The sequence below is a fragment of the Nuphar pumila genome, chromosome 12 (assembly GCF_984573655.1).
Source record: "Nuphar pumila chromosome 12, dmNupPumi1.hap1.1, whole genome shotgun sequence".
Classification (NCBI taxonomy): domain Eukaryota; kingdom Viridiplantae; phylum Streptophyta; class Magnoliopsida; order Nymphaeales; family Nymphaeaceae; genus Nuphar; species Nuphar pumila.
The window spans coordinates 33,112,579-33,135,083 of record NC_143260.1 but is presented as its reverse complement, the minus strand read 5'-3'; the positions used below and the strand labels follow the sequence as shown (position 1 = coordinate 33,135,083).

The 22,505-nt window shown below is 38.8% G+C and overlaps 2 protein-coding genes across 4 annotated transcripts; both read left to right on the top strand.

The window, feature by feature from the left end:
- Positions 1-1,141: 1,141 nt before the first annotated feature.
- Positions 1,142-1,642, top strand: LOC149820602 (uncharacterized). Its single transcript, XM_089981832.1, has one exon. It carries the CDS (start codon positions 1,142-1,144, stop codon positions 1,640-1,642), a length of 501 nt encoding a protein of 166 aa, XP_089837958.1.
- A 5,764-nt stretch (positions 1,643-7,406) lies between these two features.
- Positions 7,407-19,892, top strand: LOC149820601 (ABC transporter C family member 14-like). Of its 3 annotated transcripts, none has more exons than XM_089983860.1 (12): positions 7,407-7,573; positions 8,427-10,568; positions 11,975-12,295; positions 12,420-12,506; positions 13,357-13,986; positions 14,565-14,729; positions 15,998-16,292; positions 16,927-17,141; positions 17,290-17,595; positions 17,956-18,019; positions 18,884-19,123; positions 19,317-19,892. In XM_089983860.1, exons 2-12 carry the CDS (start codon positions 8,487-8,489, stop codon positions 19,415-19,417), a joined length of 4,506 nt encoding a protein of 1,501 aa, XP_089839986.1. In that variant the 5' UTR covers positions 7,407-7,573; positions 8,427-8,486; the 3' UTR covers positions 19,418-19,892. The 3 variants fall into 3 exon arrangements, with proteins under 3 accessions (XP_089839986.1, XP_089839987.1, XP_089839988.1); XM_089983861.1 differs by having other exon boundaries at positions 7,564-7,701; XM_089983862.1 differs by lacking the exon at positions 7,407-7,573 and adding an exon at positions 7,971-8,034.
- The last annotated feature ends 2,613 nt before the right edge of the window (positions 19,893-22,505 follow it).

The following is a 22,505-nucleotide window of genomic DNA, read 5'->3' as shown; positions in this document are numbered from 1 at the left end:
CATCGAATACTTGGTTGGTGGAAGGCATGAACAAAAAAAGTTGTAAGAAAAAAATAAGTGGTAATGAGGTCATTTGTCTTATATGTGCAAATAGAATTCTGCCGAATCTTTACTCGGAGTAGAGCATAACCTAAAATAATTAAGTGAAGAGGCCCATTCAGGAACAAGAAAATGACATTGTGATTTGGATCTCACAATAAATTACAAAAAGGTAGTTATATGTGAGAGGAAGAACCTAAAGTAGGGGTGTCAAGGGGTCTGATCTGGTTGGGATTCTGGTGAGTCTGAACCTAGATCTGACTTTGAGGTGCGGACCGGCATAGGTCTGATCGGTTCTGTCATAAGGAGAACCATACAAGGGTCTTATAAGGATTACATGAATAAGACCCAGTCCATACCCTACAAGATAATATTTTTTTTCTTTTATTTATTTTACATTGAAAAATTATGGATCTTAATCAAAACTCGGGTTGGATCTAAGTCTGGTATAAAATTTCACAAACCATACCTGACTCCATGTACTAATCAGACCCTTTGTCTCAGACAGGGATTCTGATTGGACCTTATAGTGTTTGGTACGGATTGGGTTCAGGTCAAACTCGGCCCATTGACACCCCTACCCTAAAGCAGTGAAACAAAATACTATCTGAAATGCAAGAGGCATAAACAAGTTCTTCTATTTTCTTTTCCCTTTGTTTTTTTGTCTTTTGTTCGTTGAATCTTCCATACTGCCTTCTTTTCAAAATCTATCTTTTGGAGAAAAATGCCTTTGCACTGAAAAAACAAAAACAAGTCACAGTAGGACTTACATTGCACGTATTTGTTATTAAAGATTAAGACTAGTGTACATGCCTTTGGCATTTGGGATCCTTTGCTTCTTAAAAATATTAAAAAAAAAAGTTATAATGAAAAAGAAAAACTGTACACGTTCATATGACTGATTTGAGATTTAACGTTTGTATTTTTGTAATAAATAAAAAATCCCACACATCCACATATATGACATTAGGGGTGGCAATGGGGGCGGGTCAGCATACCTCAACACCAACATGACCCATTTATTAAACGAGTAACCCGACACAACACGGTTAACCTGTTTAATAAACGGGTCTCGGCCGAAGATTCCTTCACCGAGCTCTGCATGAACCTCGCAACCGCCTTCAACGCCGATCCCTCTGTTCGCCTCTCGTACCGCCCCAACGACCCCTCCAACGCCTTCCGCCTCATCATCAAGACCGGCATCGGCCCCTTCGGCTCCCCCGCTGCCTCTCCGCTCTCTATAAGCGCCAAGTTCGACCTCCTATGTTGCGGCTGCGACCCCAAGTTCTTCGTCTGGTTCAACCCCCTGGCCGACGATTTCTTCATCAAGAAGACAACCAGATCACCGCCGATCGGATTCTCCGATGATCTCGGTGCCTTCTTTGACAAGAAGACGGGCGAGGGTTTGGAGGTAAACGACCTTTTGGAGGAGAACGACGGCGGAGGATCGGCCGATCATCTCCGGCTAGGGTTCTGCGAGGACGGAGGAGTGGTCACAGTCGAGCAGTGCGACGGATCGACGTTGGCATCGGGATCGTTTGCCGGCGTGATCAACGGACTATTCTCTGGTGTCGAGATCCCGCGAGGAGCGCCTTTCCGGTGAAGAAGCACACCATTGTCAGCTTTGGGTGGGGGATTAGGGTTCCGACGGGGCTGTCATCGATCAGAATCTCGCTCAGGAACTTGCCGGTCTTGGTGATGGGACCCGATTACCATAATAGGATTTGTGTTCGTGTATTTGGCGGGACTCGGGTTACGGGTTGACGGGTTCATGTAAACGGGTTGACCCGCCCACCTAACTCATTTATTAAACGGGTCAAACGGGTTGGCGGGTTGGCATACCCCTAATACGAACACGGCCCTTTTAATAAACAGGTTAGACGAGTCGACCCGTTTACGATACAAACCCGTTTAAGCCAAACCCTAACCAGGCTAAAAAGCGGGTTGTGACCACTCCTCCGTCCTCGCAGAACCCTAGCCGGAGATGATCGGCCGATCCTCCGCCGCCGTTCTCCTCCAAAAGGTCGTTTACCTCCAAACCCTCGCCCGTCTTCCTGTCAAAGAAGGCACCGAGATCATCGGAGAATCCGATCGGCGGTGATCTGGTTGTCTTCTTGATGAAGAAATCGTCGGCCAGGGGGTTGAGCCAGACGAAGAACTTGGGGTCGCAGCCGCAACATAGGAGGTCGAACTTGGCGCTTATAGAGAGCGGAGAGGCAGCGGGGGAGCCGAAGGGGCCGATGCGGTCTTGATGATGAGGCGGAAGGCCTTGGAGGGGTCGTTGGGGCGGTATGAGAGGCGAACAGAGGGATCGGCGTCGATCCGTTGACGGGTTGGGTCAGATTTTGCCACCCCTATATGACATAATGACATTACCTTGCTTTGTGGTTTTTGTTTTTCAAAGGCAAGCTGGGGTTAGGCAGACCCAACCAGTTATTATTCAAAGTACCACTGGGATTTGAATGCAACGTCCCACCACAAGGAGACCTGTACTGACAGCTCCTACCCAACCACACGGAGCCCTGTTGGTAGGGTTATTATTCAAAGTACCACTGGGATTTGAATGCAACGTCCCACCACAAGGAGACCTGTAATGACAGCTCCTACCCAACCACACGGAGCCCTGTTGGTAGATTTTCTTTAGTCTGTTTTTTTAAAGGCAAGCTGGGGTTAGGCAGACCCCACCAGTTACACAACATACCATTGGGTTTCGAACTTGCAGCATCCCAACACATGAGGACCTGCACTAACAGCTCATACCAAACAAGCAGAGCCCCCATTGGTGCGTTTTTTAGTCTTTGCTTACAGCCTTACATATAAAGAAGGTTTTTAAGTAATGTGCCGATCCAGGCTAGTATCTATCCAGGACTCTAGAAGTAGCTGGTACCTAAATCTGGCATGCCTTGTAACTAGCTAAGCCTTGGCTAGATCTGTTTACTAAGCCTGGGCTGGGCTCGACGCCATAGGGGTTGGGATCAGGTCATATTTTCAACATCCACCACACATCTTGTCCGTACCACCAGAATGTCCTGGTAGTACAAAAATGCTCTTGTGAGGAGCTTAAAAGGGCTCACCATGGTGGTGCTCCATATATACCACCATAATTAGGGGTGGAAAATGGGTCGGGCATGGGCCAAAAACCGACCCGGCACAGGTCAGGTTTGGGTCAAGTTTTTAAGCTCTGACCCCATTAGCTACCTGGCCCGGGTATGAACTTTGTTCGAAAATAACCTACAAATGGGGTTGGGTTGGGTTGGACTGACCCGCTAAACATTTGCCCATTAAGCCAATTGGTCGGGCCATAGGCTGCACTTCAAACCCCAGATCATTAAGAACCAAGTTACACTTAAAACTCGATGGGCTGAGCTTTAAACAGGCTTGGGCCGGGCTGGCCGATACCCACCCCTAACCATAATGAAGGTGGATATTGAAAATATCATCATTGGTGGTGATTTTTAATATCTTCTGATCTCAACCAGGGCATACCCTGCTAAGTAAATAGTATGATTATCAAGTTCAGTTCAGTCAAGTAGGCCCACATACTAGCTTCTAGATAGATCTGATCAGGCCATAGGCGGAGCTGGGGGAGGGGGGGGCGGCAGGGCTGGGCTGTAGCCCAGTCCTGCCTCCCGAAACAGTTAATTTTTTTTTTTGTAAAAGCCCAGTCCTAGCCCAGCCCTGAATCCATATGAAATAGATTTTTATCCATTTTTTTAGCCCAGTCCTAGCTCAGCCCTGACTGCAGCAAATAGTTTGATTTGTCCATATGAAATAGATTTTTATTAATAATTGTAGCCATTTTTTATTTTATCTCAAAAAAAATTTTGGGGGTGTGTGGGGGGGGGGGGGGGGCGGCGCTGCCCCCGAACCCCCGACTATCAAACCAGTTTTTTTTTTTCTACACCCCTGTTTGCCCCTCCCTCACATGAACCCTAGCTAGGCCACTGGATCAGGCCCCACCTAGCCCACCTATATAGTTGACCATTAATTGGTTAGGTAAAGTTTTGTTTTTAAGCCAAAAGTAGACGTATTCCAACCTATTTGGCCCTACTAATAATAAGAGCAAATGTAATTATTTTTTACTTGAAATTAATTGCCAGTTGCAGGCATTTTATTTCAAAAAAAAAAAAAAGGAAAGAGGTGATCCGCCTACTCCAAGGCTTGTGAAGCAACCTCTTTGAATGAAGTTCTTCTTCTTTCTTTTCACAGTTAAGGGCTAGACAACTAAGTTTTTGTGAAGTCCAAGTAGCAGTTTACTTTTACATGGAAAGGTAAACTAAGATCTTCTAATATTACAGAAGAAAATAGTATGGTATTAGAAGAATTTTTGTTACTAATCTAAACTAATGATCATGTAAATACTCCTTTGATCCGTAGGTGAACCAGCTTAGCCTATAGGACTGAACTTCCTAGATTTTGCCAGTCGGCTCTTGTATCTCCTGTTTCTTAAACACAATGTACTGCATATGCTCCACTTAGTTACATCGAGTCCATTGGGCCAATCTGCCTATCCCTAACTATTGCCCACAAGTGCTCATTTGGGAGGGAAAACTCATAAAAGTCACCAAGTTGAAAGGACATCATAAGGTCGAAACCACGGGTACACGTCCCTTGCTGTAAGGTCGAAGCCGGGCCTACTCCCTCATAGGCTGGAATTTTTATACCAATTAGCCTGAGACTTGTAACTAAGTGAGGTTGTTTAACCTAACTATTAAAAGAAAAAAAGAAACAATTTGGTTCTTTACTATTCACTTTATATATATATATATGAATGATGAATTATGATCACTGTTGTCGGTTTGATTTGCTTGATTATTCAGAAACATTTCATCTTCGACTGCGGGAATCTGCATGCACCTTGGTGCCGGTCATTGCAAGCATCCCACACCTGTAACACCCCTCCCCCTCTGAAAAAAAAAAGAATTTTTTTTACACGAATAAACCACTCTCAGGATCAGAGACTTAGAAGTGCTGACTCTACTTGCCATACTTACGGTAGCTTAAAACTCTATCATGAACTTACCCTTTGCCCAAAGATCACACACCCAAGGGATTTGAACCTAGACCACCGGGCCTAGGTCCCATGCCACTACTCCAAATCCCCTTGGGGAAAATAAAAAGAAGTTGAATATTATATTAAATGTCTTTAACTGGTCGGCTCGCAATTAGGGCTTGGGTGTTGATGATCCCAGCAAAGGTATACCTCGTAGGGGTGGCAGAATCTGACCCGACCCGCTTCTTAGCCGGGTTAGGGTTTGGCTTAAACGGGTTCGTGTCGTAAACGGGTTGATCCGTCTAACCCGTTTATTAAACGGGTCGTGTTCGTATTAGGGGTATGCCAACCCGCCAACCCGTTTAATAAACGAGTTAGGCGGGCGGGTCAACCCGTTTACACGAACCCGTTAACCCGCTGACCCGTTTATATATATATTAACTTATCTAACCCTAACTCCGACCCGCCAACCTGTTTAATAAACGTGTCGCCGTGTCGTGTTCACCCGACCCGTTTATTAAACGGGTTAAGCATGTCGTGTCGGGTTACCCATTTAATAAATGGGGCGTGTTCACGTTTGCCACATTCTGACCTGCCAACCCGACCCGATTGCCAACGCTATTACCTCGCATGGGGCGGGCCCATTAAGTGGTCCAGTTCATGGTAAGGTATAAAAAATATAAAAAACAGAAAAGAGTTTAGTAAAATCATGAACTTGGTAAACTATTTTTTTATTTGATAAAGGCAATGGAATGCATCCAATGGAAATTTACAAGTTTATGAAAGCTTGAAATATTTCACTAGCAAGTAAAATACATGAACGTGGTCACTAGTAGCAAGTAAAATACTGAACGTGGTCACTAGCAGCAGACGGAATAGGGTTTTTGTTTATAATGGAAGAAACTGCAGAGAGAGACCTAGCCACGCTGGCTCAGCCTGCTGTACTATGGTCACTGTCCATGCCGGCGTAAAACTCGGAGGGCTTACCCCTGTTAAACTTGTTTGAAGCAACTTTTGTTACTGATAAGAGAACAGCAGAACTCTCTGAGATTCTCATCACTTTTTAGCAGGAAAGGTGTGGGCCGAGTTTGAGGAACTTTTGTTTAACACGTGTCATTGGCAGACACGGTGAGGATTCGTGGTGGTTGATTTACGTGTGGCTGAAAACGATCAATGGTGACCTCATGCAGACAACCAAAGTAACAAAAAAAATCTTGTTGTTTTCCATGAAGAAAATGCATTTATTACTGAAATTTATGATGGCCCTCGTGATCGCCCTTGGTTTGTTGACTTTATTTTATTGTGTTTGTTTTTTCTCTTTTAAAAAATAGAAGGGAGGGGCATTTTGTGGGAGTAGCCGTGAGTCATTAATGAGGGAGTGGACATAAAGAGAATTGAGTACCCGACGACGTCCACGAACGAATTTGAGCAGCGGTTAGAAGGATCATGACTCATGAGGGTGCAGTTGGTCGTATGGGTCCCACCATCTGTGTATCACTGAGGTACCACTGTAGGGCTGTCAAGCCGGCGGGTTTGGTTCATACTCAGGTAGAACCAAACCCAGACCTGATTTGAGATGATAGCATCGGGTTCAGACCCGAGTCTAATCGGACTCACCATAAGAGAAACCATACCTGAATCATATAAGGATTCCATGAACAGACCAGAACCATATGCAGTAAAATAATATTTTTTTATCTTTTTTGCATTGAAAATTTGTGGATATTAGTTAGAATTCGGGTCAGGCCCTATCAGGTTTGGTATGAAATTTCACAAACTATACCCGGCTCTATATATTAATTTGATCCTTCGAGTCACACTTAGATTCTAATCAGACCTTCTTGTTTATGACCAAACCTTAACCCTACAGTTATGGTGCGGGTTAGGTAGCAGGCATACTTTTTTTTTTCTTCTGCCTCTGAGAGTCAAGTGAGACCACCTTATGCTTTTATGTATATAACTCCTAAAATAGATGATTTGAGATCACCTTTTCATTAGAATTAGCAAAAGCAATGTGTATTTGCATAATATGAATTTCAAACATGATGAACGAGTCGATTACTTATCCTACTGCCTAAGAAAGAGAGAGGCCACCTTATAACCACGTCGGGAAATTAAAAAAAACTGAGAATACTGTTGACGTCTCCCTGTTTCAACACACTCATTTTACCACCAACTACCAATACTCTCCTCTATATATATATATAAGATTTTATTAAATATTCAAGGCTAACAAATTACTTTTTATCAAAAAACATAATTTAAGTATCGTTTCTTAATAAATCTATCATGTCGAATACTGATCTGTATGGCCAGATTTAAGTGAAAACATGGAAAAAACCTTTCAAAAGCTCGATTAACTAGCCAGTTAGTTAGAAAAGTGGTTAGTAGCTACCACCTCTCTTTCTCTTTATATTTATATATATATATATATATATATATATATATAACAGGAGAAGTGCAAACTTAAAAAGTTTTGGTTCAGCTTCTTATTATTTGCTTGTAATGATTGGTGACGCCGATACTGTCTAGTCTTAGAAGGTTGGTCCTTTTTTGCTTCACTTTTTTTTTTCTTTCACGAGATCAGAGATGGTGGTGGTGAACTGCTCACTTTATACGGTGGTGTATTATGGTGTTGGTGGGATTAGATGGTTTGCGCTACTTTGATGGTATCTTTATGTGATTTTACAAATTACTGAAGAATGGTTTTATTTTGCTTTGTTTATGTTTTTAATCGAGCTGTTTAATTTATCTAAATATTTATCATAGACGACTTTCATGTGTCTGTGTGTGTGTGTGTGATTTTAGTAGATATTTTTTTTCCTTTTATGACCAACTTATTTGGTCCGGTTTCCTTGTTAAATTTATGTTTGGTTTTTGGTCTCTTTCCTTTTCATTGTTTACATTATTTTTCGTTTTTTTTACGCATCTTTGGAGCTTGTTTTGCGCTTACTGTCTCTAAGTCTTGCCTGTATTGCACCATATTGTGCTGCTACAAATCTGTAATCTGTTGGAAACTTTGATACCAGTTTCATTTTTTTATTCTTATAGTTATTTTTTTCTAGTTTCTGATAATAATTCAGTTTATGCTTTTTTTAAATAATTTAGAATAATATTCAGTCAAATTCTTGAACTTCATATACATGTTTAATATCATCCTGCTAGCGTAATCCTTGCCTGAATTTATGGAGTTTCCAATGTATTGATCCATATATTTGGTAGCAATATGATGTTCTAGTAGAACCAATATGTTGGTTTTTTTACAAACCTCAACTTACGATGGGTTTGTTATTCATAGAGTGTGAATATTTTAGAATTTGTGAAGTTATGTTTTATAATTGTTGTGGTGGCTCCTTTGTGGTTTATGTGTTTGTGTTCTCTCACTTCCTTGCAGGAGACGGTTAGTGTCGCAGTTGCAGAAGGTTTTGCTTTAAAAGTCCTTATATAGACGACGATGCCACCTTCTTGGATCGCATCTTTTACATGTTCCCCTTCCTATGTTATCTCTTCACAGGAGCTTACTGGCTTGTTTCCATTGTTATTTCAATGGTTGAGATTCATTCTCCTCTCACCATGTCCTCAGCGGCTTTTAATCTCTGCCATCAATCTCATTTTTCTACTTACAGTTTTCGGATTGGCACTTCGAAAACTATGTTACAGATTCTGGTTGTCTGGAAATTCATCTGATAAGGCAATGCTGAATTTTCCAACAAAGACTGGTTTTAGATTCAAGCTCACTTTGTTACTAACATGCTTATTAGCTGTAACCAATGCCGCACTCTGCATAAAATATTTCACACAAGGGAACAGTACATTCGGTACTCTTCATGATGCAATTTATAGGCTGATAGAATTCATCAGCTATGTCGCAGCGTCGATGATCGTAGCCCACGAGAGGAAATTCAAGGCACTTTATCATCCGACCTCTCTTCGTAGTTGGTGGATTGCTAGTTTCCTGCTCTGTTTTCTAATGTCTGTCTCTGCAATTATGCGGTTGAACTGGACTGTCGACTGTGAATTGAGGATCGAGGACATTTTCTCTCTGGTCACCCTTGTCCCGGCAACAATTCTGTTTGTGTTTGCAGTTACAGGGTCTACTGGTTTAAGCTTAATTGGTGAAGTTGAGGATGATGAATCTACAGATACTCTTAGAGAGCCTCTTCTTGATAAGTCTGTTGTGGACAAAACAACAGCATATGAGTCGGCCAGCTTATTGTCTAGATTAACATTTACATGGTTGAATCCCCTTCTTAAGAAAGCCTACAAAAATCCTCTTAAGCTTAATGATGTACCTCCACTTGCCTCACTTGACAGAGCTGATGTAATGTACAACCTCTTCCAATCGAAATGGCCGGATTCTGTGGTTAAACATCCCGTCCGGGTCACCTTATTGAAGTGTTTCTGGCCAAATTTGTCTTTAACAGCAGCACTTGCTGTCATCCGTCTCAGTGTTATGTATGTTGGTCCCACTCTGATTCAGAGGTTTATAGATTTCACTTCTGGCAAGCGAGAATCTGCTTATGAAGGTTATTATCTCGTTATCATTCTCCTTGTGGCAAAATTTGTCGAAGTTGTGTGTTCCCACCAGTATAATTTTCATTGCCAAAAGTTGGGTATGCTCATCCGAGCAACCCTGATAACTTCTCTCTATCAGAAGGGTCTTAGACTCTCTTCCTCAGCCCGGCAATCACATGGAGTGGGTCAGATCGTCAATTATATGGCTGTTGATTGTCAGCAGCTTTCAGACATGATGCTTCAGCTTCACTATATATGGCTAACACCTATTCAGGTTGGTGTGGCATTAGGCCTTCTCTATGGTTACTTGGGAATGTCCATGACTTCAGCAATGGTGGGTATAGCCGGAGTCATGGTGTTTGTGCTAATGGGCACTCGGAGGAATAACCGGTTTCAGTTCAATTTGATGAAGATGAGGGATTCGAGGATGAGATCGATGAACGAGATGCTGAATTATATGAGGGTGATAAAATTTCAAGCATGGGAAGAACATTTTAAGAAGAGGGTGCAATCATTTAGGGAGTCTGAGTATGGGTGGCTAAGCAAATTCATGTACTCTGTTTCAGGGAACATAGTTGTGATGTGGAGCACCCCAGTTCTGGTTGCCACATTGGCATTTGGAACCTGTATACTCTTGGGGGAAGAGTTAACAGCTGGGAAAGTTTTCACTGCCACTTCCTTTTTCAAGATTTTGCAAGAACCAATCAGGAACTTTCCACAGGCTCTGATTTCTTTGTCACAGGCCATGATTTCCTTGGATCGTCTGGATAGGTTCATGACTAGTCAAGAGTTGGATAAGGACGCAGTTGAGAGGTTCGCAATTGCTGACATGAGAGATAATGCAGTCAAGATTGAAGATGGTACATTCAGTTGGGATGATGAATACGGTGCTGGGGTACTTAGGAACATCAGCATAGAGATCAAGAGAGGATGGCTTGCTGCTGTTGTGGGTACTGTTGGATCCGGGAAGACATCGCTAGTTTCCTGCATACTTGGTGAAATGGCAAACATTTCTGGAAAGGTACGATAGCATAAAATGTAATTTTAACAAATGAAATTTGTTAGTCCAGGCCTTAAAAGAGAAAGTGATGAGCCACAAGTTAGATGAATGAAGAATTGGTTGTTTCAGATTCTTGTTCTAAGTTCAAGAATACTGAAATGGGTTCCTCATAAGTCATAAGTTATGTCAATACACCTGCTGTTCAAGATTATTTAGGATGATTGCCCCAAGCTAGGACTTTGAAGGGCAATTAATGCTTTGATTAGGTCAATTTAAATTATGCTTTTAAATCACTTTAACAAAAAACATATTTTTATTTTATAGTAGGAGCCTTTTGCTTAATTGAATGGGTTTAACTTTTTGGGATTTCTGGTCCCAATGTGCTTACTTCTTAGTGAATTAACCCTTGACTTGAGAAAAAAAATCAGTTTAACGTTATTTCCTAGTGTTCTTAGCAGCACCCTATGATCAATCATCAATGCAACACTTCAGATTCTCAAGGCAATAGAAGTTTTGTAGGTTTCCAAGTAAATTTTCTAAAATGAGATTTCCAAGGTACCCTTTTCTGTAAATGAAAGAATGCACTTGTGAGATCTACTTCTATATAGATATTGTATATGGTACTTTTATCATTAATCTTAGTCATGAGGTGCACTGATAATTTTTAAAATTTAAACTACTTTTAAAATGGGAAGGAGCTTATCAATTTTACCATTCTAAGGATTCCTGTGGTTCTGGTGCTAGCTAGAGAAGAACCAGGAATATCTCTACCCTAAATGAAGTGCATCATTCACTGTTCAATTTTTTAAATCCTCTATCAATATAGCATATTTTTATAGAACACCATATATTACTTATCCGTTTTTCTATCATTCAATGCCTTTTCATGCTATTTTCTATTGGTGATGGTGCATTCCAAATCTTTGGGAAAACCCATCTCCTTTGAAATTCTTATTTAGTAATTAACTGTAGCCCTTTGCCTCCTAAAAGATTAAACACATAAAAATATATCCATATTAATGCAAGAAGCATGGTTCTTTTTCATTTTTGTGATTAACTTCTAGTATAACATTATTCTCAAGAAAAAGCTTCTAGTACAATATTTCTATTTAATTCATCTCTTAGGAAATATTTTTGCTTCTGCAAGATGTGCAGTAACATGGCACTTAGGCATCCGTAGCTAATTGGCCACCAGATTTTCATTTGCCAGAAACCGATGTCTGTGGGATGTTTGCTGCACAATAAAGCTCATTATTTTGTAATATCTCATAAATGATTATCAGTCCCTTATAGAACTCGCCTTGAAGATTATTCTTGTAAAATTGGATGTTTTAAGAGACTCAAGACACTAGAAAATAGCCTCGAGTTATTGTTTTGCTTCTTTTTACTGCTTATGTTATGTAACTTAATGGTTTGTAAAAGCACAGGTGAGAGTGAGTGGTACCACTGCATATGTAGCTCAGACAGCATGGATACAGAATGGGACTATCCAAGATAATATCCTCTTTGGATTACCAATGGATGTTGGTAAATACAAAGAAGTGTTGAGGGTGTGCTGCTTAGAAAAGGATTTAGAGATGATGGAGTTTGGAGATCAAACCGAGATTGGAGAACGAGGGATCAACCTCAGTGGAGGCCAGAAGCAGAGGATCCAGCTAGCTCGAGCTGTTTACCAAGATTCAGATATCTATCTTCTAGATGACATCTTCAGTGCAGTTGATGCCCACACTGGTTCAGATATCTTCAAGGTGGTTATATGTTTCTCCTTGCTTCAATTTTATGATATCTTGTTAAATGGTTGAAACTTAGTCCTATATGATAGAGGAGCTTCATAATTGTGATTATGCTTAACAAAGTTTTCCTGGTGGCCAGGACTGTGTTCGAGGCACTTTGAAAGACAAGACTGTTTTGCTTGTAACTCACCAGGTTGACTTTCTACACAATGCTGATATCATCTTGGTAAGTATGATACTTTGAACAAATTAGTTGTTCCCAATGTTAGGAGGCTAAGAAATTAACATAGCATTGAAAGGAGAAAATTGTTGTGTTTTTTTTTTGTGAAATGCAGATTATAAGATAGCTATTGAAGTTAAGGTTAATTGTATATGATAATATCTTAAGATAGTTAACAAATATGCAAAGGTTATAATCTTCATAGCTCCTTGACTTTTGAAAATTTTAGTTAATGTTTTGACAAGGAAAAAACACTACCTTGATCATCTATAGCATTTAGTTCTTACATCCTACATGTCTTCATACATCCAAGTACATACATGACACTTATTTCATGGATGTTTGTTTCAGAAAATATATACTAGTTTATGTGTGATAAATATTATGCAAATTCATATTTTTGCTGTACGTCCACCTTGACCTGATAACTTTACATCTTTCGCTCATATCAATGTAATTCATGTATTGTTTAAAGAATAGCTAGACTATGACACATATATCAGATCTTCTAGTGACGAATGATGTTGCTCTGATTAACAGATTTTATCTTCAAAATCCTAAATTGATGTCATTGAGCTATCATGGGTATTGTACAAGGCCATAATATGGAGCGGATGATCATGCCTTTATACCCTAGAATAAAATAGTAAATATTATAACAGATTCTGCAAAATTCTTGTTATTTAAATTCTGATATATAGTGTTATGACATCTCAGTTTCTTCTTAATTGTTCTGCCAATAATGTTGGCAACATGCTTAACGCCTCAAGTTATCTAATATGTTTGAAATTCTGCATAAAAATAATTGAATCAATTAGTTTTCCTGACATCAATTTCTTTTCATGTTCTATAACAGGTTATGCGTGAAGGAATGATTGTACAATCTGGAAGGTATAATGACTTACTAGAGTCTGGGACTGTTTTTGAAGCACTGGTTTCTGCTCATGACACTGCCATGGAGCTTGTAGAAAGAAGCACGACCATTATCAGTGATCATCGCAGTTCAAAACCAACAGATGATTCTTTAGCAAATGGAGAAGAAAATACAAAGGATAATCATTCCAGGGATATTTCCTTGAAGGAAGATAATAGAGCATCTAAACTCATAGATGATGAGCAAAGAGAGACTGGCCATGTCAGCTGGCACATGTACCGCACGTATTTGACAGATGCATACGGATGGTATGGGATCATTATACTTCTCATATTTCAAGTATTGTGGCAAGGATCATTAGTAGTATGTGACTACTGGCTTGCATATGAGACGTCAGATATGAGCCCAGGATCATTCAATGCAACAATGTTCATTTCAGTATATGCAATTATTGCAGCAGCTTCATGTGCCTTTGTGGTACTCAGGGTCTTCTCTATGACAATTCTAGGACTAAAAACCTCTCAGATCTTATTCAAACAGATGCTTAACAGCATACTGCATGCTCCAATGTCCTTTTTTGACACAACACCTTCTGGAAGGGTTCTTAGTAGGGTACTTCCGTTCAACTTTTTGATGTTGTCTCTTATCATTTATTATATGCTGCAAAAAAATCTTTTTTTAATTATATGCTATAGGATGCTCATTATGGCCATTATGGATTCATAGATTCACTTGTTCGTATAAATTAGCATTAAAAATTATCATTGTATTTTGTGATAACTGAAGTGCTAGATTTCTTTATGCTTTTGAGGTATAGTTCAGCAAATCATTAGTTGTACTTTACATTAGGCTCGTCTTTGTCAAAACTAAATATTAGTGAGATCTTCACTTCCAAATTATGGCAGCTAGTGTCGTTAACAACATAATTTTATTATTCTTGGATATATTTCCTAAAATATTATTCATAAAATAAATCAACTGGGTCAAAAGAAAACAGAAAGTGCATCAAAGTCCACTCGTGGTAATCTAGTACTAAAACTTAAGGTTTTTTATTGGATTTGTAATTAGTGACTCTCTTATGATTTTGTAAAAGATTAGTTTTAATTAGACATTTCTTTTTGTTTTCGTTTCATTTACCTTGATGAGGGATTTATGGTTCTGACTTCTTAGTTTTTGTGTTTCTGTTGCAGGCATCTACAGACCAAACTAATGTAGATATCTTCCTCCCTTTCTTTATTGGATTGTCAATAGCCTTTTTCTTCACAGTGTTGAGTGCCATTATTGTCACTTGTCAAGTTGCTTGGCCAACAATTCTAATTGTAGCACCACTTGCTTGGGTGAATTTCTGGTACAGGGTAAGGAAAATCATTATCATATTTTCTATTTCTAGTATTTTACGGAATCTTCTCTCAGTTTATAAAATCGTGATAGAGAAATAGATAGTGGAGTCTGTGTTCAACGCAGCAATACTCTGTGTGGTACACATGAAAACTTATTGAAATCATTTGATGAAGTCATTGAGGTGAAACTTGTTACATCTGCATATTTTCTGACAGATTCCACGTTGTCTATATACTCCTCATTTTCTTCAACAATATACAAGATAAGATACATACCAGATATGACAAAAGAAATCTTTGCTTCTCTCTTTTTCAAGTTTTACCCTAAATGCCATTTTCTTGCAATGGAATGCCGTTCATAATAAATTTTGGAACCAAAGTCGCAATTTGGTCATTTACTTGAGAAATATTGAATTATCTTTCAATAGAGCAAAGTTCTGCTGGGTTGCTTGGGTTATCTCACACCAGGCATTGTGATGCAGGAGCAGGAGCGAGATACTACCGGGTCTAAACGGATCCAACTTGATTATTTGTATTTTTTTTAGCTATTTAGTTGGATATTGAGTTTTGGATCTATCTCAGATCTACATTAGGATTAGGGTTTCTATGGTTTTCCTATTGTTCGGTATATATACTCTTGTAAAGAGGAGAGGGTTCAGGAGCGATCCTCTTGTTCATTGCATCACATTGCCTGTGGCTTGACTATGAAAGTTAGTGAACATTTACTTATATTCTACGTGGCCTTTATGATGACATAAGCGAGGTATTTTGTAACCCTTGATTTCATTGAAGACTTTATTTAGGAGAAATACATTATTCTTTGTTGCATACTTGCATCTTGTGAATAATTGTAATTGCAATGAGTAGCATTTTTAGTCCCTGAACATGACCCATTAATAAACCATATAATTTACATAATCTTAAGGCAATGAAGTTTGCAGAGCACAGTTTTGGAGTTTTGAGTTTGTAGAAGAAAGAAGATTTTGTAATATAGCTCTTTTTATGAGGAAAAATATATGAAATTTCCGGATAGTGGTAGCACAATTAAAAAAGTTGGGAGTATGTAATTAGTGGAAAGTTACATGTCTTATATTGTTTCTTTCTCATTAATTGTTTTATGTACATGTTGGTCAAGAATTATAATTCCTGATTAAGGGTGCATATAACTTACACTAGCATTAGTATCTCCATTTGAAACTGCACTATCAATTTTGGTCACTGATGCTATGACAGTTCTTTATCCTTTCACCTTGTTATATGTTAAGAAAGTTTTCTCCATGCAGGGATATTTTCTTTCAGCATCACGTGAGTTAACTCGTCTTGACTCTATCACAAAAGCACCTGTAATTCATCACTTCTCAGAGAGCATTGCTGGATTTATGACAATCAGATGCTTTAACAAAGAGGGAAACTTTTCTCAGGAAAATATCAATAGAGTTAATTCAAACTTGCGTATGGACTTCCATAACTTTTCATCCAATGAATGGTTGGGGTATCGCTTAGAAATGATTGGTAGTAGTGTTCTCTGTTTATCTGCTTTTTTCATGGTAATGCTTCCAAGCAATATAATCAAACCAGGTAACCTCCTGAACTTGTATAATCTTTTCTATTTTCAAATTTGTCACCCTTTTATTCTAGGAGAAGAAAATCCTATGAACACATTAGTTACTTTAGCAAACTTTGCTTTTATCCTACATAGTTGTTCGAATAGTTCAGGCAGTGTGACATAGATTACTTCTCTTTGTTATGTGACATTCAAGTCATAAGGCATTTGCACTATCAAGGTTGCACATTGGTTGAATCTGCACTTGTTAAAAAAAAATATTCCTCTACTGCTTTAATTTTCAACGAAGTTTTCCAAGAAAATATGAGAATTGCATTAAAAAAATCCCCTCTAAAGAAAGTGTTTGGATGTCCCTTGTTGAGTGGCTTTTACAGCAGGACTAAAATCATATGTTTTTTTGTGTTACGCTAAATTTTCTGCCACTGTCTTATGGGTTTTGTATTGTGGCCTGACGTATGTTAGTTGTGGGTTGCACTAGAAAAGGCTAGAGAGTTCATCTAGTAGAGGTTATCTATGCAAACATGTAAGCACCCAGTCATGAATGTTCTATATTTCACTTGTTTGTGCCTTTCCAAGCTCATCAATTTGCTCCTGTGATTTATTTTCTGGCAGTGACCTATCATTTCTCCCCTTCTGTTTTGGATGCAGAGTTTGTGGGCCTATCTCTCTCATATGGTTTATCTTTGAATTCTGGACTCTTTTACGCAGTACTAGTTAGTTGCTTTGTGGAAAATAGAATGGTCTCTGTTGAGAGAATAAAACAATTCACCAACATCCCATCTGAAGCATCATGGGTTATCAAAGATTGCCTTCCATCTTCTGATTGGCCTACTCATGGCAATGTTAATCTTCATGACTTAAAGGTACATAATCATCCTTTGAGACCAGTAGGCCTTTTTAGGAATACTGCATAATATTTTGAGAATAGTCTGAGCACCAAACTGCATGTTCATTTTTCCTAATGAAAACAGTCAATGAATTGTAAATTTTAGCATTTTCATGATATTTCAGGTAAGATATCGGACAAACACCCCTCTGGTCCTGAAAGGCATAAGCCTTGGCATTCATGGTGGTGAAAAGATAGGCATTGTTGGTCGAACTGGAAGCGGAAAAACGACACTTATCCAAGCTCTGTTTAGGATTGTGGAACCTTCAGGTGGTAACATAATTATTGATGGTGTTGATATTTGCAAACTTGGCCTCCATGATCTCCGATCTAGGTTTGGTATCATACCTCAAGAACCTGTTCTCTTTGAGGGAACAGTGAGGAGCAACATAGATCCTATTGGACAATATACAGACAATGACATTTGGAAGGTATGCAAATTTCTTCCTTGATTTGCCTGTCTGTAAACCAATACAAGAGCCTGATTTAGTTGAGAACAGAATTGACCACTATATCCTGCATCTCCTGCTTAAGGAAAAAAACACCATACAAATTTCTAGGATAAAGAGTTTGATTTAGTTTGTACTGTCAAAGAGTAACAATTATGTGAGCTTTTTCTGTCTAAAATCCCTCTGGGGTCTATATTCTAGCTTGCTTGTAAAAACAATGATAAGAAAATGTGAATGAGGACAATTTATTCAGACATATCTCTTTGAGTTCTTTATGTAAACCAGTTGCCATCAAAATTATGTTGCTTGAACATAAAAAGTTCACTCTTGTATGTCTTGCAGAGACTTGAAAGATGCCAACTGAAAGATGCTGTGGCCTTAAAACCTGATAAACTCGACTCACTTGGTAATTTTTCCTCTTTTAGGCTCTTGAAGATACATAGCTGAAAGGAGAAAAAGAGAATCTTTCTTGTTTTTCTATTCTTTTTTAAAATTTGTTTTGTACTCAGTCATGCACTCCTACATGTACATGCATGTCTAGAATTCCAATGATATAGGTTCCCTGTTTCTAATGACATTTTATTGTTTCCTGTGGAATTTTATTTTTTACATAGTTGGCAAACCCTGCGAGTCGACATAGGAATCACCCGAGTCGACCCGGATTGGACCTTAACTGGGTCACCGATTCAGGACCACCTATCCACATGCTTCTTATGTGTTTTTTTGTCATGCATTTTGTGGTTTTAATGTATAATGTTTATAAAAGAATACTTGTTATAAAGAATCATATGTTTTTAAATCATAAATATTAACAACTATGTATAGTTGAATACTTATATAACTTAGTCATTGATGTCATGTGCTAAATTTAGTGATTCTATAGTATAGATTTTGATTTTTTCCATATCTTAACACTAGAAAATGCATACTTCTAACTCGTCTGAGTTACCGATTTGACTCGCTGACTCACGAGTCAAGGGTCAAGCAATCCGAATCCGGGCCATGAGTTTGCCAACTATGATTTTTTATACTAAACTTTAAACTTTATACCCAATACAATTTAAATTTGGGCTTTTTTGGACAATAAGAGAAAAGACAAATAATTGTCATCCATTAGAATGACAATGCATAATCAGTTGGTTATTGGGATTGAGGATACCAATTATTTTTACTATATACTCCCTCTTGTTCTGTTAGCTTTAAATTCATCAAGTGTATATGAAATATTTTTTAGTTTCACTTCATCTTTTGTTGCATTTGGTCTTCTCAGTTGTTGACAATGGGGAAAATTGGAGCGTGGGGCAGAGGCAGCTTCTTTGCTTGGGTAGGGCCATGCTGAAACGTAGCCGGATTCTGTTCCTTGATGAAGCTACAGCTTCAGTTGACTCGCAAACAGATGGTTTGATACAAAAGATAATTAGGGAAGACTTCTCTGCTTGTACAATCATCAGCATTGCTCATAGAATCCCCACGGTCATGGACTGTGATAAAGTTGTGGTCATGGATGCAGGTAATGTTCTGAAATCTTTTGTTATTATATTGAAGCATACCATGATTAAACCAGTTAAAAAACAAAGGCTAGATCATTCAGAAAAGCATCCCCTTGAAGCAACTTAGAGATATTGAGATCCTTGTTTTCTTACAGCTTGTTCATCATATGATTGTTACGAACCTAAAACTAAAATTGCAATTTGTTTGATCAGGACTGGTTAAGGAGTTTGATAAGCCATCTCGTTTATTGGAAAGGCCATCACTCTTCGGGGCACTTGTTCAGGAGTATGCTACTCGGTCATCAGGCCTATAAGCAACTGTCTTGCTGCTTTCAGATTTGGCTTTGATGGTGATCAACTGGTGATGCTGCTGCTGTTGAATTCTTTGCGGGGACCAGCTTCCAAGCTTGCATCCAATGTCATGAATCTCTGGGAACGATGGTTGTTGTGTTTTATCTGCGAAAGAAGGAACAAAAAAAAAACAAATAACATAATAGTCAATCTCAATTGAGAATGATAAAACACCAATAGAACAACTTTTATATTGAAGTCGCTGTGAGTACTAACAATAAGATTCTTGTAATAAATGTAGTTTAATGCTTGCATGTCTCATCAACAATGGCTCTTAGCAGGTAGAGCTTTACAGTTTGTTATACTTGTGTTGCAGAACTGTATCCTCAGTGCATTGTATTATATCTATTAGAGGCTCAGTGCATTGTATTATATCTATTAGAGGCATTGTTTCTAAGCAATTCCAATCAGTAGTTATCACATCATTCATTCTGCTAATAAGTTTTTATTGACTTTCCTTCAATCAGCAAATCCCTGACAAGTACCACAGTTAATTCTTGAGCAACAATCTCACCGTCAGTGACCTAGATTAAACCAATAAATGAAATGTTGATTCATACATAATCTGTGAACATTGCTTGAAAATGGAATGCTCTTAAAAGTTCTTACTCAATTCAAAGTCTTTACAAAGCAGCTTACAGGATGTGCAAGGACAGAACAGTAGCACTAAAAAGCTCCTGAGTATGGTTTGATCCAATGTTATCAGAATTGAATTGAATCAGTCAAATTGATTCACTTCAGGGTCGAATCAAGCCTTAAAATTGGCAGATTCAACGCCGAATCAGAAAAAATAGTTTGAAATAGGCCCCTTTTTTGTTGTGTGTTTTTTTTTTTAATTATATGTTTTTTTATTGAAAAAAATCAAAGGACAGATTCAGCCCAGGTTGTCCGTTTTTTCTGAATCTTTTTTAAAATAGATTCTAGAAACAGATTTTGACCACATTTGCTCGCGCCAACTTACCATGCACGGCATGTTTGCATGTCTGAGGTTCTCATATATAAATATATGAAGGTTTTAGCTTTTAGTAAGAGCTCAATAATTACAAAGTGCCACACTTCAGCTTGCGCAAGGGGTTACACCCATGAGATTTGAACCTAGACCACCTGCCAAGCGGGCTAAGCCCCAATCCCACTATGCCAAACCCCTTTGAGGGGTAAACCAAACTCACTACAAAGGCACAACTCTTTTCATTATTTAGTTGGTTAACTTTTTAATGTTTTAATGTATACAATTGAATTAATGATTAAAACCGATACAAAAAACTATTAAAACTATCAAAAAAATAATAAAACATTGTTCATATGTATAATTGGCATGTTAGTGTCGTGTCCCTAGACTCAATCCAGGAATGGTGTGTCCTGTGTTGGGTCCAGCCCTATCCCTCCATTAATGATGCGGGGAAGTGGAATAGCCACCCACTGCTTCCCATTAATGCATAAGAAGTTGAAGGGCCAAAACCCCTTCGGTTTCTGGAATGAGTCTAGAAGGCTCTATGCCATCTATAAAAGAAGGTGCAGTGGCTGTGTGCAAGAGTAGAGTGTTGTGAGTAGAGTGGCAGTGTGTGTAGAGAGAAAAGAGAGAGAGGGAGTAGAGAGAAGAAGATGAGGGAAAAAGGTTCGTCAACACGCATTGATCCTCAGAGAGAGGTGTTGGTTATGGTGTGGGTTTTGACTCGGGTTGTGCACCCGGGAGGTAATCTTGTATCCCTTTTTTTCTGTGATCTTTTTGTTGTTATTCTCTTTAGCTTTGGGCAAGCTATTGGACGTTGTACTGTCTACTCTTATTATAATGGATTATTCTCTTTGTGCCCTGTGGATGTAGGTCGTATTGACCGAACCACGTAAACCCTTGTATTGTGATTTGATTGTGCCTTTGTTAGATCCTATATTGCTTCCACAAATTTTTTGTTATCTTCATTTCATTACAAGTGGTATTAGAGCTGGTTTGTGAAAAATTATGTCTTATAAGTCAGTTTGCTCCAAGTTTGAGGGCAAAGAAGGGTGAAGGCTCTGCTTGCACAACAAGAGTTGCACAAGGCCCTTGTCGGGAAAGCCAATAAGCCATAAAGAGAATGATCGATGATGAATGAAATGATCTTGACTTGAGGGCCGTTGGTGTGATTGAGCTGTCTCTATCAGATGAAGTCATGTGTAACGTGATGAAATAGATGACAACGGCGGGATTATGGTTGCGGCTAGAGAGCCTCTATATGACCAAGAACTTGTTCAACAAGTTACACCTCAAGAAACAACTTTATACTCTTTGTATGAAGGAAGGTACTCTCATTCTTGACCATCTCAGTGTGTTTAATAAGATTATTGTTGGTCGGTTTAGTTTGGATACTAAACTTGAAGATGAGGATAAAACTTTGTTGTTACTAACCTCATTGTCCTCATCCTATGAGCATCTTGTGACAACCACAATTTATGGAAAATAAACATTGGATATGGAAGAGGTCACAGGTACGCTCATTTTAAATAAAATTAGGAGAAGACCATCACTGAATGAGGATTCTGGTGAAAGATTGATGGTGAGTTCATCCAAAGGCAGGGGTCGATTAAAGGACAGGAAAAATGACAACATATATAAGAGCAAGTCCAGGTCAATGAAGGACATCACTTGCTACAATTGTGGAAAGAAATGACACTTCCAGAATCAGTGCAAAGAGCCAAAGAAAAATCAGAAAAAGAGGAAAGAGACAGAATCATCAGAAACTAAAGAAAATACCACAACCACAGTTGAAGGTGAGTTTGTGATTTTGTCTACTACTAATGATCCATGTATCTGTGTGTGCCAAGATACATATTGGGTCATAGACACAGGAGCCTCGTACCATGCCACACCACAGACAAAATATTTTAGTACATACAGGACCTGTAATTTTGGTGTTGTTCGAATGGGAAACACAAAAACATCAGAAATTGTAGGGATTGAAGATATTCATATCCAGACCAATCTTGGGTACATGTTGGTACTCAAAGATGTCTGACATGTTCCAGACTTAAGGTTGAATTTGCTTTCAGTAGGAAAGCTTGATGAAGAGGGCAGAA

What these genes read in the sequence shown, in the direction of transcription:
- LOC149820601 (XM_089983860.1), top strand. Translation starts at nt 8,487, where the DNA reads ATGCCACCTTCTTGGATCGCATCTTTTACATGTTCCCCTTCCTATGTT. An exon ending in ACAATGCTGATATCATCTTG is followed by an intron (nt 12,507 to 13,356) that starts GTAAGTATGATA and finishes GTTCTATAACAG; the next exon opens with GTTATGCGTGAAGGAATGAT. An exon ending in TTAATCTTCATGACTTAAAG is followed by an intron (nt 17,142 to 17,289) that starts GTACATAATCAT and finishes ATGATATTTCAG; the next exon opens with GTAAGATATCGGACAAACAC.
- LOC149820602 (XM_089981832.1), top strand. Translation starts at nt 1,142, where the DNA reads ATGAACCTCGCAACCGCCTTCAACGCCGATCCCTCTGTTCGCCTCTCG.